At 42.2% G+C, this 19,574-nt stretch overlaps 1 protein-coding gene across 5 annotated transcripts in view; it reads right to left on the minus strand.

The window, feature by feature from the left end:
* The window catches only part of METTL9 (methyltransferase 9, His-X-His N1(pi)-histidine), a 43,232-nt gene that overhangs the window by 12,204 nt on the left and 11,454 nt on the right, over positions 1-19,574 (minus strand). For 2 of the 5 annotated variants that reach the window (XM_084772123.1, XM_084772122.1), the window contains exons 2-4: positions 16,137-16,327; positions 11,348-11,557; positions 8,636-8,820 (exon numbers count right to left, since the gene is read on the minus strand). The exons of 1 other annotated variant lie outside the window; for it this stretch is intronic. In XM_084772123.1, the coding sequence (XP_084628249.1) occupies positions 8,636-8,820; positions 11,348-11,557; positions 16,137-16,327 (586 nt within the window). The remainder of the gene's footprint in view (positions 1-8,635; positions 8,821-11,347; positions 11,558-16,136; positions 16,328-19,574) is intronic. 2 more of the 5 variants (XM_084772124.1, XM_084772125.1) reach the window with 2 other exon arrangements.

Raw genomic sequence — 19,574 nt, forward strand, 5'->3', positions numbered from 1 at the left:
ACTGTAAAAGAGCAGTGGGCAATGCAGCCTCTTGCTGAGGCATGCAAAGCAGCTTAGGTTGTACTACCAACCAAACCAAGACTAAAAGAGACAGCAGATGACGAATATTAACAGAGAAACCTAAAGCAAATCAGAAAATGCCTCAGAACAAGTGTACACACCTGACTCTGGATGTCAGCCTGCTACCAAAGAACTGCAGACCCAAGGAGGGCCAGGGCCATGCACTTTTAGGGCCTGGTAACAAAGGTCCTCACTATCTTAGTAAGAGGTGACACAAGCCAGGAATGGTGACAAATGCCTTTAATCCCAGTACTCAGGAGGCAGAGGCGGGTGGGATCTCTGTGAGTCTGAGGCCAGCAGGCCTACAAAGCCAGTTCCTGGATAGTCAGGCTGTTACACATTGACACACTCACTGTCTTGGAGAAAACAAAGGAGGTGGATGAGGGAGTCTGACATGGATTGTTCTTTGAACATAAAGCACCAACTTTATATTCACTGCTCACTGACTCGAACACAGTGTATCGTCTCAGTACAATGGCTTCTAAACACTCTTCTTAAAATACAAATCCAGTCTTCACACACTTCTAAGTCTCTCTGGAAAGAGTCTGACACTGGTGGCTCCAATCAGTGCAATCCTGATAATATGTGTCCCAAAAACTGGGGATGAAGGAGAAGGTAACCTCATTTTATTTGTATACACACACACGATCTCTATGTATAGTATATACACATGCATATGTATGTTTGCAACTTACACACACAAAAGGAATAAAAACAGTGGCACACACAGCAGTATTTTGGTTGGCTTGTTTGCTGTTTGAAATTTTTATTTTATTTTTTATTTATGTGTCTGTGTCTGTGTCTGTGCACATGTGTGCAAGGACACCAGCTCCTCTGATGCTGGACATACAGGTGGTTGTGATCTGTCCGATGTGAGTGATGGGAAGAAAGGGCATCTTGACCACTGCGCCATCCCTTTCTGATGCACAGCCTCATGTCGCCTATGGACTCATCATCTTTCTGCCTCCACACTCCAAAACAAACCTCCTATGAACTCCAAGAGGCAAACCCCTCCCTGTAAAACTAGCAGCTTAGGCAAAATAAATGAACTTCTGCATGAAATGGCAGAAAAGGGACATGTACTAGCTCCATGTAGGAGAGAAGAGTACTGGATGCATGCACCACTTACTTACTGCTGTCAGTGTTTGTGTTCTGGTATTGTTCCCAGGAAAATCTCTAATGTATCAGGATTGAATTCTAATATGTGTTTGCTGAAGAATGAATTCAAGAACTGCCTCAAAGGTGGTTTTAAATTAAAATTTGGAAGGTATTTTCAGAAGAAGGACTTGTATCTTCGATGTCACACACAATAGGACCCAATACTCGCTGAGCACTTGGCTACTATGCACTCTGTGTTTGGCTTACAATGAACCTGCTCTGCCCCAAACCCCATGAAGTCTGCATCTTCATGCTTTTACATGCATTCTTGTGAGTTTGCAACATACTATGAAGACAGCTCAATAGAAAAGAGCAAGGCCCTGGGTTCTACCCCAGCAGTGTAAAAACAAAGACAACAAGCACAGCAGCTCCGTGCCATGGACACAAAGCCTCCCTAGTCCCAGTTAGTGGTGTTGCCTTCTCTAGCCCCACAGTACTGTGCCCTGTCTCTTACTACACTATCCTGACACTGCCTATCACAGCTACAACCTGCACTGTTGTTCATTTATCTTTGTATTTCCACTGCCTGGCTCTTCCCAGCACATAGTAGGCCTTCAAATACCTTTGTATGAATACAACTGAACAACAATTTTTAAACTTCTTGCATTTCAACTGAGATGAGAAACACTCGCCCGCCACCCCCTTCACTGACACTTCTCCAAAGACTCCTGGCTGAACCCTGAACACCCAGAAAAATTTCCCTGTTAGAAAAGACTAAACTGGGGCTGGAGAGATGCTCAGTGGCTAAGAACACTGTCTGTTCTTCTAGAGGTTGTGAGTTCAATTCCCAGCAACCACATGGTGGTTCAACCACCTACAATGTGATCTGATGCCCTTTTCTGGCATGCAAGTGTACATGCAGATAGAATACTCAAATACATAAAAATAAATAATTATTTAAAAAAAAACAAAGACTAAACTGTACCCTCCCATTACAACTGGAGTCTCCCATGACAATGAAGAGGCTGCTGTTGCTGTGACAAAGTATCATAGGCCTTGTGGTTTTAAAACAGCAAAAATGTCTTTTTCAGAGTTCTGGAGGCTGAAATGGAATCAAAATGGCCACGCTGAGTTCTAATTAGGTCCCTCCTCCAAACTGCTGAAGGCGGAGTGCAGGCTCTAGGGCCTTTAGTAAAGACACACACCTCACGAACCCCATCACGTCTTAAAGGGCCCACCTCCTGGCACAATTGTGAGGAAGCTTAACACAGAAAAGGTAAATGCACCCAGAAGTCTTCTCTCTATATTCTCTACCCTGATTTGCCCGCCAAGACACACCAATGGGATTTTCAAATGCATTGATTCCGTTTTCACCTCTGTGGGAATCTCAACCCCGTGAGCAATAGGAATCCAGCTGTGAAAGCACACCACGAAATGGAAAGCACACTGAGTCAGCTACAGTGCAGAACGAAGCCTTCAGATTCTGATGCTTTCCTTATGAATTTAAGGCAGACTAAAAGGTGCAAATACTTCTGTCTGAGGAACTATGAACAAGTATGATCAATAAAGTCCCAAATAGAAACACAGTTAAAAAAAAAAAAAAAAGGACAGACTAGAATGAATCTAGCATGGATCGAATACCAAAATCCAGACCCATACAGTCGGTCACTGTTCAATACATGTCTTAACCCTCATAACAACCTCCAAGGTTGCTGTTAGCCACTCTGGCCAGGTGAACCCGTATTTCAAATTCAAACAGGGGTTAGTTCTCTGATACTAAGCTCTTCCACAAAACAGACTGGGAGTCCTGCTTATTTCTATCTGCGTGAGAGTTTTCGGCTGAATGTCTGACTAGGCATAGTGGGCATGCCTATAAATCCTAGCACTTAGGAGGCAGAGGCAGGATGACAAACATAAATTTGAGACCAGCCCAAGCTACATAGCAAGTTTCCGGCCAACCAGGACTATGTAGCAGGACACAATAACGATAACAATGCAGCAGCAGCAACAGTCTAATTTAATCAGACCAGGACCTTATAAAGTAAGACAGTCACTAACAGGCTATTCCTCAAAAGCACAGGCCTAAACACTTTCAAAGAGTAATTCTAAAATTTCCAACGAATAGGGCTAGAGAGATGGTTCAGAGGTTAAGAGCACTGACTGCTCTTCTAGAGGACCTGAATTCAATTCCCAGCAACCACATGGTGGCTCACAATCATCTGTAATGTGATCTGATGCCCTCTTCTGGCCTGCAAGTGTACATGCAGGCAATGCACTGTATGCACAATGGTAAATAAATAAACCTCTATTTTTTTAAAAAAAATTCCAAGGAATAAAACAGAGCATAACATTTCTAATTACTTTCTACAAAATCAGCAAGACAATGATATAAAGGCAGAATAACATAAAGATCAGCTGTAAGTAACTACTTATCAATAGTATTAATGCTGTCCATGAAGCACTGTGCCTCTAATCTTATCTCCTCAGAAGTTAAGACAGGATATCCTGAGTTCAAGGCTAGCCCGAACAACCTCGTGAGACACTATCTCAATAAACACTAAGGGACATGGGGGGGTGCGGTGCAGAGAGACTGGGGAGATGTTCAGAGACGTTACCACACTGACAGGGATAGGACTGTGCTTCTCAGCACCCATGGAACACAGCTCCTTGGGAATCCACTGGCTTCTTTTTTCTTTTAATTTTATTAATTTATTCAGATTACAACTCAATTGTTATCCCATCACTTGTATCCTCCCGTTCCTCCCTCCCACTTTCACCCTATTCCCCTCCCCTAGGTCTATGACCAAGGGGGACCTCCTCCCCCACTATATGGTCATAGGCTATCAAGTCTCATCTTGGTAGCCTGCTTATTCTTTCTTTGAGTGCCACCAGGCCTCCCCACCAAGGGGAGGTGGTCAAATATGGAGCACCAGAGTTCATGTCAAAGTCAGTCTCCGCTCTCCATATAACCATGGAGAATGTCCTGTCCATTGGGTAGATCAGAGTAGGGGTTCAATGTTTACTACTTGTATTGTCCTTGGTTAGTGCAATAATTTGCACAGAGCCCCCTAGGCCCCAATCCACCCATCACAATGTTCTTCTTGTAGGTTTCTAGGATGCTCTGGGTCCTTCTATTTCCCCATCTCCTATATTTCTCTTACCTAGAGTCTCAGTAGGATGTCCTCACATCTATCCCAATCTCCTGGTAAGTGAAGACTTTCATGGGACATGCCTTTTGGGCCAGTGCTCAATTATAAGTGAGTATATACCATTCGAGTCTTTCTGCTTCTGGGTTAACTCACTCAGTATGATCATCTCTAGTCCCATCCATTTGTCCAGAAATTTTGGGATTTCCTTGTTTTTATCTACCAGCTTCTCAGAAACCTGCACTCATATATCCCAATGCATGTACATAAATCAGTTTTTAAAAAGTGGGAGCCAGTAAGATGGCTCAGAGCGTAAAGGTGCTTGCAGCCAAGCTTAACGACCTCAATTCCTGGGACCTACACGGTGGAAGCAGAGAAACATGTCCCACAGTTGGCCTCTGCCCTCCACATATGTATCTCCCAACACACACACAAACAAGCAAATAAAGCAATGTAAAAATGTTAAAGGGCCGGAGATATATACTTCAGTGTACAGCACCCGTGTAGCACAAATAAGACTGTGGGTGTAATCTCTAGCACTGCTTTTAAAAAAAGGTAGTAATAATAGCATTCATGAAATTTTCATTTAGAATGTTTAATGTCTACAAATACAACCCAGTGCTGCACTAAATGAAAATGGTAGAAGACTGAAGTGCCAGCCTCCCAGTCGAAAGAGGGTGTCTTTAGTATGATCATCTCCAGAGACGCTGAACACTCAGATACAAAACACAGTATTAACTCCTAGATTTGTACACTCTTAAACAGAGTTGTCAAAAACATATCAACCAGCCGGGCATGGTGGTGCGTGCCTTTAATCTCAGCACTCAGGAGGCAGAGGTAGGCAGATCTCTGGGAGCTCAAGTCCAGCCTGGTCTACAAAGAGAGTCCAGGATAGCCAGGGCTATTACACAGAGAACCCTGTCTCAAAAAACATATACCAGGGCTGGAGACATGGCTGAGCAATTAAGATCATGGACTGCTCTTCCAGAGGACCTGGGTTCAATTCTCAGCGCCCACATGGCAGCTCACAGCTGTCTATAACTCCTATAGTAGGGGATCTGCCTCCCTCAAACATGCAGGCACTGTACATAAAATGAAAATAAGTGAATTAATTTTTAAAAAGTATCAACTAAGCAGTGATCTAAAGCAATAACAATCCTACTTAACAGCGCACTCAGAGCATCCACTCCATGTCACAGTCAGGTCCCATGAATCAGTCTGAGCCAGCTCAGCACACCAATGCTTACATCCAGGTAATGACACATGCAGTACTAAGATGTGTTCCTAGATATATTTAAGAGAAAAGGCATCTAAAGTATTCCTAACGGCTTCTACCTGCATACAGGTAGAGTAACATTTGAAGCACATTTAAAGTGATCTAAAAATACAAAGGGACTGGAGAAAAAAAGATTTTTCACTACATACCCTTTTGCAAACAGCCTGAACAATTTTACCATGAGTAATTTTGCATAAAATTATTATTTCAACAAATCATGTGCTTAAATTTTCATTTATCAACCTAATTCTCCTTAATTACATCCTTTTCTCTGGATAGGCCTTACCTGATTACCAACCGCTAAGGAAGACTAGGTGACGGAACAAAGTAAACAGGCTAAAAAGAAACCCAGGAGACTGCTTTTTCCAAGTTAGTCTAAACAACAAAATTGTACTTAAATACATGACACTGACAGTCCGCCCCCCCCCAAAAAAAACCTTGAATAACCATCTCACCTATAACTGTTTTTGTTGTTGTTAAAATATTAATTAGCCATCAGGCTAAGCACACTCAGCACCTCACACAAGCCCACTCGGTGCCCTGCGGTCTCCTGGCCTCACAGTTTCCCATGGAAATCATCAGGACCTAATTAGAGACTTGAAGAGAGGAAGCAGCAACAGCAGCAACAGAGTGCGCAGACAATCTGCAGAAGTTACAGGTCAATAAAGGTCACCCCTAGCAACAAAGCTTTGTCTCAAGTTTGTAATGTGTCACAGGCCACTCCTTAGAGTCCACAGGAGGCTCTGGACACCCACAATCAAGGAGCTTGTTCTCAGCCCTAACTGAAGACTGCTCTCTTGTTTAGTTTGACTTCCTTTCAATTCTTCTTGTCAGAAACACAAGGAAATGAAATTTGTGGTTAGATTGATGTTTCTTCCTCCTGCTTTTCCACCTCCTGCTATGCCAGGAAGTAGCATTAAAGTTCTATCATGCGGTTGCCCAATAGGACACAGGAAGCCAGATCCTTACAACGCAATGAGTAGTGAGTACAATGCAGAGATGGAGCCAAGCTTAATCACAGAGAATGGCACTACAGCAAGGTCGGGTCAGAGGACACTTACTGGGTCTTTTCACTGTGTAACACACATACGATATAATGCATATATCACATTTAAAGCAGGATAAAAAGCCATTCAACAATAGGAATGTAATGTACAAAGACGTAAGATCAAAGAGAGGGCATTTATTCCATCTATTTCCTCCCTGCCCTCCCATGTCTACAGTTTTCTATCTTTAAGCCTGGTATGTTCGTAAGCACCTGTGACCCACTTCCTGAGAGGCAGAATAAGGAAAAAGACCAGGAGTCAAGCCATCTTGAGTTACACAGCAAGTTCCTAAGACCCTGCCTCAAAAAAAAAAAAAAGAAAAGAAAAGAAAAAGAAAAAGAAAAGAATAAAGAAAAGGAAAGAACTGGAGAGATGACTCAGTAGGTAACATGCTTGCATGAGACCTGAGTTCAGATCCCTAGCACCCACAGAAGAGATGGGTTGTGGAACTGTAATTTAAGGGGAGGGGTGCAAACAGGCAGCTATCTGGGGCTTGCTGTCCAACCAGTCCAGCCGTAAAGCTGGAGTTCCAGGTCCAATGAGACCTTGTCTCACAAGTAAAGATGAAGAGCAACAGACAACTCACGTCAACCTCCTCTGTGCACGCACCCACACACACAGGTGAAGGGCGTAGATTTCCTATTCCTGTTTTCCATACTAATGACAAAACCCTTTATTATTTAGTAAATGCACAGACAAGCACTGAGGGAGGGAGGGCCTGTCTCGGTGCCACTGTAGCCCCAGCACACGGGAAGCTGAAACACAAGGATCATGACCAAGCCAGCTGAAGCTACAGGCACCTGTTTCCAAAACAAACAAACAAATGAGAAATAATGAGGAAAAAGGAAAGAAAGAAGGAAGGACTGTGACTCTGGGTGAAAAAGAAGGCAAAGAAGAGATGTAAGGAGCAAGCACACACATAGTAACATAAATCCACAGTATTCCACAATTACAGAAAACAGGAACATTATTCATTAAAATATGGATTTCCATAATATTTAGTGACTCTAACCCTTACAAAATATCAAGGAATTCCTTTAAAATATCTGCAAGTACTTGAGAGCTGAGGAAATGTCCAATTGGGCATTGCAATTAGAAAACTAGGAGCTGCAGAAATAGCTCGACTGGTAGAGTGTTTGCCACAAACAGCAGGAAGCTGTGAGATCAATCTCTACCACCACATAAATCCTAGCGCTGGAGAGGTGGAGACAGGAGGATCAAAACTTCAAGTTCTGCTTTGCTACCTAGTAAGTCTGAGGCCATCCTGGGCTACATGAGACTGTCTCAGGGAAAAAAAAAAACCTAAAAATTTTAAAAATATTAACATATATAACAAGTAGTTGTATATTAATATACATTAACAACCACAGCAGCTTAAAGTATGAATCACTGTGACACTAAGTTCAGTGAGGGTCAGAAGTTGTACTGAACATAACTGCCAGGAAAGAACCCATCTCTTCCAGTACACTCTTCAATCAGTATTGCTGAAGAGGAGCACCATTCATTTACAAAATCATACTACAGGGGTTGGAGAAATGAATGGCTTCAAAGTGAAGGGCATATACCCAAGCTCAGCTCCCAGCACTCCTGCAGGGCTCCAGGCCCAGAGGATCTGGTACTACCTTCTAGCTTCTGCAGATGCTGTGCTCACATGCACAACTAACTATACACACAGACAATTCTAAAAATAATAAAATTAATTTTTAATCTTCAAAAGTGAACATTCATCATTTTTAGAGTCTGGGACAAGAATCACAAAATGTAAAACAAAACAGCCATGACATTTAGCAAATATCTACTAGCAGATTAAAAGATACAATTTACTGCTTGACTTGGCTTATAAGCCACTAGGTGGTTCAAGCTCCATTGAAAGCCAGAGAGGACAGATACAAATGTACTGTACACAGCACAAATAGAGAAGCACTAGGCTGCGCTTAGTTTTTTATAACATAACATCACAAATACCAATAGGTAGGCATTCTGAGAAGAGTTGGCCTGCCTATACTTACCGTTTTCCACATAGGGATGAAAGGGCAAAACTAAGGCAAGGATGACCCTGCCTTGTGTGGGCTCCAAGACACTTCTGATATCTTTTAACAATGTCAGGGGTTGATCACAGCGATCCAGCAGATTTAAGCAGCTGATGACATCATACTGGAACCCTGTATTTTGCCATTCATTAATACCAAGCACTCTGGAAAAATAAAAAAAAGAGAACTTGGTTAATATTTCTCCCGTTTAGAGATAGCTTTAAAAATAACAAGATGAGCAAGGAGTCGTGATGCCTTACTCCCAGGACTCGGGAGGCAGACACAGGTGGATCTCTGTGAATCTGAGGCCAGCCTGGTCTACGTAGTGAGTTCCTAGACGACAGCCAGAGCTACATAGTGAGACTCTTGTCTTGAAAAGATATAAAGCAAAAACTAAGTTGCCAATAAATAAACTAAGCTTTGTTTTCTAAATCAATGTAGATTCAAACTATGTACCTATAATTTATATGTGCAATTATACAAAGGATAAGTAAGGGGAAAAAGGCAACTGTAGAGGCCAGAACTAAATCTTGGGTGTTGTTTCTCAGATGCCACCCACTTTCAATTTTCCTGGAACTCAATAATTAGGCTATGCAGGCCAGTGGGCCCTAGGGATTCTCCTGATCTGTCTCCCCAGTGCTAGGATTCTAAGTCCATGCCGCTACATTTAGCTTTTTCACATGGGTACCGGGCACTGCATTTAAATCCTCACGCTTGCATGCCAGACACTGCACTGTTAGATCCCCAGTCCATATTTTGTCTTATAGCATCCCTTTCTCTCTTTCTTTCCTTCCTTTCTTTCTTTTTAAATTTGGTTTTTGAGATGGTATCCTGCTGTGTGGCTTTGGCTGGCCTCCAACTCCTTCTTCTGCCTCCCAGCACTGAGATTACAGGTATGTTCCACCATGCCTGGTTGGTATTTTATAACGTCTGAGTGCAACAAAAAGTAATACAAACCACTCAGGTGTATCTTCTTTTCAATCTGTGTTTTTGTAAAATTAAGGCCTACTCCGAACAAGTTTATAACAAACCAAGAAAGCAGGCAGTTCCTGTGCTGTACAGGTGTCTGTCTGCACTAAATACCTCCTGAAACAGAGATGGCCTTAGCGCTCAGAAGCCCTTTGTCACTGTGAGACTACTGTGTGATGAAATCAGGAGCTTCAGAACAGAGTCTACTGTGCAGACTGCCTTCAGGAGAAAATGTCATCAGTTCTATTGTGAAACAATGGAAGAAACTGTAAAGAAATACTTGTATAACGCTTTAACAGTACATATTAGATAAAGACCAATCCTCTTAGGTCTGCAACAGAAGAGAAGCCAGACACAAAGCACCATGCTTCTCTAAGACGACCTCTCACTTAATCCACCTCAGAGCAGCCACAGACAAGCAGTTTCTGTGTTAGGAATTTTAGAAAACAGAAAAACACTCTCTGAAGCAAAACTTAGAAAGTGTTAACATTGGGAGAGTTCAAGCTGTGCCGACAGCAGGTCAATCTCATCCTCACTTCATTTCTTAAGGTTCCGTTTGTAAACCCAGTTCCACTCTTTAAGCTGTACTAGTAAGGTGCTGGAATTTTTCCTGTTATGACAAGATGAAAAGTGTCTTGAGCAAGTTCACAATGTAGCACAGAAATTAGAACTTGGAGGCCCTCCTAACATGTTGTTCAGCTGAAGGACCCTGGCCCTCACCATTTAAGGTGAGGGACACCATGACAACTACTCCTTGAAGAAGGCCTGCCAGGCTACCCAGCTAAGCATGAACGACATCGTGCCCTCCAGCCTCTAACGTCTTTCCATTAAGTAAATGAAGAGGCTGCTACTCTCCCTCCCAGACCACTGTAAGCATTGTCTTTAGTTCTCATGACATTTATGTGTATGTCTGTACCACTGCACGCATGTGGGAGTCAGAAGACAACGTGCGGCGTCAGTTCTCTCCTCCCACCACCACGCTCACCGACCCTGGCTGAGTTTTAATTAAGTAGGGAGATTAAGTAGGAACAGATTAGAATGGTGATTATGGGGTAGAAAGAAAGAAGAATAGATGATGATTATTCAAGAGGGTGGTTACTGAAGATGAAAAAGTTGTGGAGACGGATGATACAAATGCAGCACTACCACTGACCTAATTATAGATTTTTAAATTAATAAAATGGTAAATTTTAGAATAAAATATATTTTACCAAAAAAGTTTTTAAGTGTACAAAATATGTGGGCATGGCAAGGTCCTATCAAGAGCACATGTCCTCCTATATAGCTGCCTGATCCCAGCTGTCTCTCACTCATTCTGTCTTCCCTGTGATAGCAAGTCCTGTGCTTCAGAATACTGCTACCACCGGAAATTCCCTTCCTCTGGTTTGCCAATGATTTGTGTTTAATTCTTAACCATGGAAAACTGTTCCTGATTCTTATCACTAGGACTCGGTACAGGTAGAGTGCTTGCTGAACAAGCACAAGGCCCTGCAGAGAATCCCCAGTGCCACCAAAAAGGAAGGAAGGAGGAAGGGAGGGAGGGAGGGAGGGAGGGAGGGAGGGAAGGAAGGAAGGAAGAGGGAAAGTATGTAAATACACATACACACACTGTCAAGAAGAAATCCATCTAAAGCCAGGAAATGCCCAGCACGCCCAGCACGCCCAGCACGCCCAGCACACCCAGCATGCCCAGCACACCCAGCACACCTCTAGAGCTGGTACCTGTATTTCTTCTTCTGGAGCTGCCAGATCATTGTTTCAGAAAGCTCGGTGGCATAAATTTCTTCAAAATGAGGGCTCATGATTTTTGTGACTTCTCCATCTCCAGCACCTAAATCAAGAAGTCTATGGGTTTTCCAGTCCGGGTTAATTTTAAGCAGTCTCTGAAACTGGTCTGGTGAAAACACAAACATGGATCCTCTTCCTAGCAACCTAAAGAAAAAAGGACAAAAGTTAAAATCTACAAATATTAAGGGTTTCTTTGTATACACAATGAAAAAGCACCAAAAGTTTCTGACTTTATAAAATTATTATGTGATTAAAATAGCTTATCAAAAATAAAATAAAATAGCTTATCATTTACGGCTAAAAAGCAAATTCACTAAAGCATCATGTAAAGATATGATTTCTTTTTAGTGGCAAATGATACCCCAAAATACAAAGAGATGGTAGAGGAAAGGAAGGGGAAGCCCAGGAGAAATTAAATAATAGAAGTGAGAACCGAAGTCAGAGTAGAAAGAGAAGGTGGAAGGAATGGCAGAGACGCCAGGCTAACAGAGCCAGACCACAGCACTAGGCAGGAGTCAAACTGGCCTCTCAGAAAGATGGACTCAACAATGGGTGACAGGAAATAATAGCTTTGTATAAAAGAGCTTTAAGATACCCTAAAAATACATTTTAAATGTTTTAAAAGAGGAAAAGAACCTCCCGTGTGAGATCAGCCAACTGGCATTAAGGAAGTGGGGTCCATACTCAGGTTAGTTTGTTTTACAGTTAGATAAGACCTATAACTTATTAAAGGTCCAAAAAAAAAAAAAAGAAAGAAAGAAAAGAAAAGAAAAAAGAAAGAAAGAAAGAAAAGAAAACTTCAAACTGATAATATTGACTGAAGCAATAAGACGAGGCTGACAGAGGTTCAATGAAGACCAAAGGAGCCCTCCCTCAGAAAAGCAGGCGCGGCCCTAGCCAGCCTCCACATGCACTCCGTACTCCCTTCTTGCTCCCAAATCCTGGTTTGTCTGAGGCAGGAATTCCCTATTAAGCAAAACAACCTTTTCTTCAAATGAAGTGAAACTCAAGCAGTACAAAATCCAAGGGGCTTTTAGCACTGCAGTGAGGCTGAGAGCCTGCAGCTGCTGGCAGCCACTTTTAAGATTTCCTTTGCAGCCTGAAGCAGCTTCTGAGGCAACTCCTCCTCAGATCCTGGAAAACAGACTGAAAACCACTGGTACAAGAAGCAGAGAAATCTGCACCTTCCTGTCACTTCCTGGAAATAATCAGAATGTAAAATAGGTTTCCTGTTCAATGACCATCAAGATGCTTGCGACACGGTGCTTGCAGTAGGACCAGCTTCAGCAACAGTAATAAAAGGCATGGAGCTAATGGAATAAACGCCTTCTCTTCTTTTGCCACTAAGGCCATAAGAGAGTTTAACAAAATCTAATAATGTATTTACAATAAATCTTCTGCCTCACACAAATGCTGAAAGACTGCGAGTAGGAGCCAAGAAGACCCCGAAGACCCCGAAGCATGCTGCTAAGCACTTCTCACCAAAGGAAGCCATATCTGGTGGAGGCATAAGCAATCCCCATTGTTTTCACTGCTGGTGGAAAACAAGCACACGTGAGAAAAGGGGCTGTACTTGCTGAAATTACTGCACCAAATCCACACAGCATCCAGACAAGCAGAGACCCTGATGCTGACTTCGTGCCACCGAACCAAATAAGTCACAAAATATTTTGCCTAAAACTTTCCCAGCTATAAAACATATTTCCCAAGCTATATACTTGGGATGTGGAGAACCCTGACATGACACTCTAAAATTATTGGGGTTCAGAGTCATCTGAAGGCAGAACTCACAAAGTTAACTTGCCAATTCTACATTTAAGAAAAACATTTAAAAATAAAAGGGAAATACCACCTTATCTGCAAAGAACATAGACAAGGAATGGAGGCTCCATTAAAAAAAAAAAAAAGACAATGTCAAAAAGAGTCAAAATCCACAAGCCCAGTTACTTAAGCAGAACCAAATCCATCCTTCAAGAAGTTCAACAAGACCTGAAAAGCTAACCTTCCTACAATGTCTAGCTTACACAACTGGATTACCAAGTACACCTGTCCTAGTATGATGTCAAGGCCTCTGGGAAACACACTAGAGAGAGAGAAGGCCCCCACTGTGCTGGCCCTATCATCTCTCTCCATGAATACAGCTTAGTGGTAGAGTCCTTGACTCAACTGTACCAAGCAGTAAAATCCCCAGTACCACCAATTTCTTAAAAAGAAAAGAAATACTCTTCAACTAGGGATGGAAGCACATGCCTGTTATGCCAGCAATCAGGAGATAGAGGCAGGAAGGCTGCCACAAACTCAAGAGCAGCCAGAAACACATAGCAAAACCAAAACCAAAACTCTCTCATTACTTGGCCTTCTTTCTACCATGAAGAAATTTGGTAAGTATCTTGGCTCAGGAGGGTTTCACCATAACTATGTAGTTATTTCTATTGTAGAGTACCACTGCATAATGGAAAATATCAGTGGGTTCAAATTTGAGTTCTGACTTGAGAACAGGAGACAAAGCAAGAAGGAAGAAAGACAGAGACACTAGCGCACTACATCTAACAGGGGAGGAGGGGCAGTGAGATGGCTCAGTGGACAAAGGTGCCAAACCTGACTACCTAAATCCAATGCCCAGGTCCACATGACAGGAGAAAACAGTTCCGGCACTGGCACATATACATGCATGTGTGTGCACGAGCACAAACACATACACACAAAGACAAGAAGAGCATTATTATAGGCAGATCTGGGCCCAGGGGTTCTGCTCAAACTATGGCACCAGCCAAGGACAATACATGCAGTAAACTTTGAACCCCTACCCAGATCTAGCCAATGGATAGAACATTCTCCACAGTTGAGTGGAGAGTGGAGACTGACTTTCACACGAACTCTGCTGCCCCATATTTGACCACATCCCCTGCATGGGGAGGCCTGGTGGCACTCAGAAGAAGGATAGCAGGCTACCAAGAAGAGACTTGATAGCCTATGAGCATAAACAAGGGGAGGAGGTTCCCCTCAGTCACAGACATAGGGGAGGGGAGTAAGGGGAAAATGCGAGGGAGGGAGGAATGGGAGGATACAAGAGATGGGATAATAATTAAGATGTAATATGAACAAATGTATTTTTTTAAAAAGATTTTTTTAAAAAGTAAAATGAGCAAGACAGACAGTATACAAGAGATATATCATTGAGCTCAAGAAAACAGGAGTTTAAGGCCAATCTGGACAACATATCAAGGCTCCATCGAAACAGAAAGGTGAAGGCAGAAGAGTTAAAGATAAAGGAAGCCAAAGGTACTTACTAATTATATTGCCTCTTTGATCAAACTACCAGATTCTGGAACAAGCAATTTTAAATGGGGTCCAAAAGGTAAAGGAAAAGGGAAATAATTTAGTTTGAAACTGACAGAATCATATAAAGTACTGAGTGTAAGCACTTTCTAAAGAAAAGACTCCACCTTTTACCACTCAAGAGATAGAGAATCCCCATAAAGAATCTCTGCAATGGTGACTCATCTGAATTCCATCAAAAGAATAAATGGCATAGGACAGAAATTCAATACATTCAATTTTAGGAACAAAACATCAGGCTAGGTTGTATAAATTCAACTCCCAATACAAAATAACAAATGTCTGCTGAAGCAAACATAAGCCAAGCTCATATAAACAAGGGTGAAAATCAAGTAAGAACTCCTGAGGGATGGCTTGCAGAGCCTGAAAACATATTTAAGGACCAGATGATAGACTGGGGATCCAGATGGTTAGCAAACACTTGATCCAAACCTCAAGGGAAAAGAAAAGAAGGCACAACAAGGCCTGTTAAGCATCATGACTGGTTGGTAAAATTTAGCTTTCTCCATTCTAGGGCCATAGTCATGTTTAAAAGTTCAACTAAGAAGTGATAAATAGCATTTATACATAAAGTCTATATACATAAAGTGGATATATGAAGAAACCGGTCTGTGGGCAGAGAATGCTACACTAAGGTGACAAAGTTTGTGGTGAGCCTAGGCATTATGTTAAGGACAAGTGTCAGATCTTTCAAAACACAGTGTTTCCCTACTGTTGAGCTAAATAATAAGATACCGGGGGAAAAAATCTACCAGTAGGATGTGGGCTTAAGGCAAAGACCTTCCCCTTCAGCATAACCGTCTGCTACTCCAAAGACCACAGTTCGTAGCCTACTGCCAGGAGGCTGTTTAAAACGCACACCTTTGGCTGCGGTGGTGGTGCACACCTTTGGTCCCAGCACTCGGGAGGCAGAGGCAGATGGATCTCTATAAGTTAGAGGCCAGCCTAACCCTGTCTTGAAAAGCTGGGGAGGGGACCCTCAGCTGGTGCAGCAGTGGACTCTTTCAGTCCCAGCATGTGGGGGAAGAGGCAGGTGGGTCTCTAAGTTTGAGGCCAGCCTGGTCTATACAGTGAAACCCTGTCTCAAAAGACAAAACGAGAAAAAACACAGACTCTCAGAACCAACCTACTCATAACCTACCTTTTAACGCCATCTCCTGGTGGTTCCACATACATTAGGAGCAAGAAATGCACTAAGTGAAGTCTGCCATCACAGAAATCTAGGCTAATAAGGCTACTTACAAAGTTACAATACATTTTAAAAGTCAAAGTCCACAAAGCTGTAGCTGAAGTAGATCTAGAACAAGGTTTCTTTCCTCTTTCCTTTTTTAAGCCTAAGAATGGAAGGGGTGGGGAGGAGGTGGGGATTCTAATATTCACTTACCCATTGATCGATGTTCTAGACATAAACAGGCTAAAAACAGATGATACAAAGGAATGATAGAGTTGGATAAATAGCCAGCCAGATTTCTCAATGCTGTTGTTTAGGAAGATCTGTGTTCCTTGATCAAGATAACTCTGAACAAAGACAGACTGAAGAGATTCACATAATTTCTCTCTGTTGCACACATACCACTAGGAAAGAAAAAAAAGAAAAGATTAAATATAATTGATGTTATACCTGAGAAATCCAACAACAAAAACCAGAAAGACAAAATCTAGTCTAAGATCTTCAAATATAATCTCAGGACTCTGAGGCCACTCATCCTTGCTTCTGCCCACATGACCCACAAAGTACAAAATTCTTCTTCAGGCATGACCTCTCACTTCATTCTCATACTCTAGGTGGGTAGGAAGACTGAGAGCGGGTTTTCAGGTCATGTAGCACAGCCGGCCGCAGACCATCAGCCCAGGTCTTAGAACCCTGACCCATGCTTCAGTCACGCTTGAGTCAAGGCAGAAGACCTTCCTTGGCTGAGACTCACTCAGCATCACACAACTCAATGACCACCTCAAGGCCGCCATCTAAATCAGCAGCAGAGTAGGCAAGGATTAATCAATACTCTGGAAAACAGATCCAGTTCCCTATTTTCTTCAGACCTTTGGGCATCCTGGGATGTGCTTTAGCAGCAACCCCATGAGCAGTTCTCAAGAGACTGCAAGAGAAACTGAAGACGCCACCTGAGTTCCCTCTGCAGTCAAGAAGATCAAGCGATGACTCACTCAAAAATGTTTAGGAATAGGCTCTAGCCAGAACATATTTGTTAAAACAAAAGTCCACAACTATAGATAAAATTAACCTTCCAGGGCTAGACACATAGCTCAGTGGTTAAGAGCACTGGCTGACCTTGCAAAGGACCCAGATGCAGTTCCCCGGCACCAGCAGGGCAGCTCGTGGCCACCTCTAACTCCAGTTTTAGGAGATCCAATGCCTTCTTCTGACCTCCATGAGCACAGCATGTACATGATGCATGTATGTACACACAAGCAACACAGTCACATGCATAAATAATTTCCTTCTTTCCTTTCTTTAGCTAGCCTTCCAAAACAAACATTTCCCATCTCCCTAGAATTTGTGTAGCAGAAAAGCGAGAAAGTAGATTGCATGGCAGCTTCAGTGTCAGACCCATAAGCAAATGGGTCTATAGCTCCTATGTGAGCTCAGACAAGTGAAAGCTCAGACTCTCCTTCCTTAGCAGACAAATGTGATGCCACTAGTATTTACCTCGGTAGGGTACAATGCAGGCAAGTCCTCAGTACAGCACAAAGCATACTATCAGACCCCTGTGAAAGTAGTAGTAATGATTCTTCTAACATAGATAGCAACAAGCCCATTAAACACAGTGGAAACACTTGTAATGCATTATTTGTTAGGAAAATACTAATTTTTCCAAACAAGGAGTCTACTAGCCAAAAGTGACTTATTAAACCCTGACAAATCTGAACATTTACCAGCAGTAAGTGTCCCCTAACTTCCTGCACAGCTAATGGAGCAATTTTACAGTCATTCTATGCTCACTAAATGCTGAGTGCAGTAAGTCTTCCTGACACATTTAAAAAAACAATTGTAAGCCAGCAAAAACATGCAAAAGGTCACACTAAATGTCAATGATTCATCCTTTATACACCCTATATATACCAAACTGAATAAATCAAACCTTTCTCATTATTGTCTACTTTGTACTAACTTACTATTTAACCACTATTACCAAAACAGTTTGGGCTTTACCTAAAACTCCTTGTTGTCTCTACCCTATAGTGACAAGCTATAAAGCCGCTTAAATTCACAGCCTACACTTCTCTTCCTGGTCTGGCAATGTTCTTGCTTAATCATTTACTAATCCTTAAAACTTACAGAGCCCAAAGCTATTCCCCAGTACAGCTCATAAACCATTTTTATTGTACTCATGACCTTGTGCACATTCTGAACTCTCAACTCTGAGTTACTCTGACTTTTGGTTATTATTTTACTTTGAAATGACTAATCGAGTTGAAAACCAATACCTTGCTAAGAGGTAGTCAGGAACATTCTATTAATGTGGGCAAGAAGTCATCCAACTGCTAAGAATTTCTCAGCACCCTTTTGTAAATGAACAACAAGAACAGCAATGGATTCTGGCTTTCAGAAGTAAGCAAGAAGTGGCATCATTAACTGCTATTATTGCTTTAAAACTCCAAGGGGGAAAAACCAAATTTTAATAGCATATTTCTCCATTCATAAATAATAACCCATGTGGTTGAACCTTTGCTGCCACAGAAGTTTTTGTGGTGTTTGAATAAGAATGGCCCCCATAGGCTCATCTATTTGAATGCTTAGTCACCCGGGAGTGGCACTATGTTGAAGGATTAGAAGATGTGGCCTTGTTGGAGGAAGAGTGTCACTGGAGGTAAGTTTTGAGGTTTCAAAGGCCCATGCCAAGGCCAGAGCCCCTCTCTCGGCCTGCAGATCAGGATGCAGCTCTCAGCTACTGCTCACGTACCTGCCTGTGTGCCACCACACTCTCTGCCATGATAATGACCTAACCTCTGAAACGGTAAGCAAGCCCTCAATTAAATACTTTATTCTATAAGAGTTGCTTGGTGGTACTATCTCTTCACAGAAATAAAAGTGTTAGAAGTTATTAGTCAATGGAATTTGCTGCAGAATAAAAAGGAGTAAAGCTCTTCTCTTTCCATGTCCCTCCTGACAAGTTATGTGATACAAGCCTCAAGTCCACAACAGCATCAATCATCATTACCAAAAAGCAGAAACAACTCAACTGTCCATCAACTGATGAGTAAAAAGTGTAGTGGATAAATACAAGACAGCACCATTCAACCATAAAAAGAACAGAGTACAGGCTGATGCTCCAGATGATGAGCTTTGACAACAAAAAGTAAGATAAGTCAGTCACAAGAGGCCACCCGCTGTGTAATTAGTCTGCTTATAACATCCATCCATGCTATGGGAATCAAAAGACAAAGAGCACATTATATGGCCTAGGCCTTGGGCAACAAAACAGAAGCGAGTGGCTTCTAATGGACATAGTGTTCTTTTTGAGGAAGTAATTTTTTTCCAAAATTAGACATTAGTGATGGTTGCACAACTCTGAAAATATTTAAAACTATCAAATTATACATTTTAAATGTTTTATGGAGACTATGGATACCTCTGCTTGCCTTACAAACCTTAGTTCGATGCCCAGAACCATGTAAATGAAGAAACCAGGCATGTGGTATTAACTTTATGTGCTTGGAAGATGGAGACAGATAAAGTCCTGGGGCTTGCTGGCCAGCCAGCCTTGCCATGCCTACCTGGCAAGTTCCAGGCCAGTGATAGGCCATCTCAAAGAGAACCTTGTGGATAGTTCCTGAGGAATGACATCTAAGGTTATGCTGAGTG

The sequence above is a fragment of the Acomys minous genome (genome assembly GCF_964271855.1).
Source record: "Acomys minous genome assembly, chromosome: 2".
Lineage (NCBI taxonomy): Eukaryota > Metazoa > Chordata > Mammalia > Rodentia > Muridae > Acomys > Acomys minous.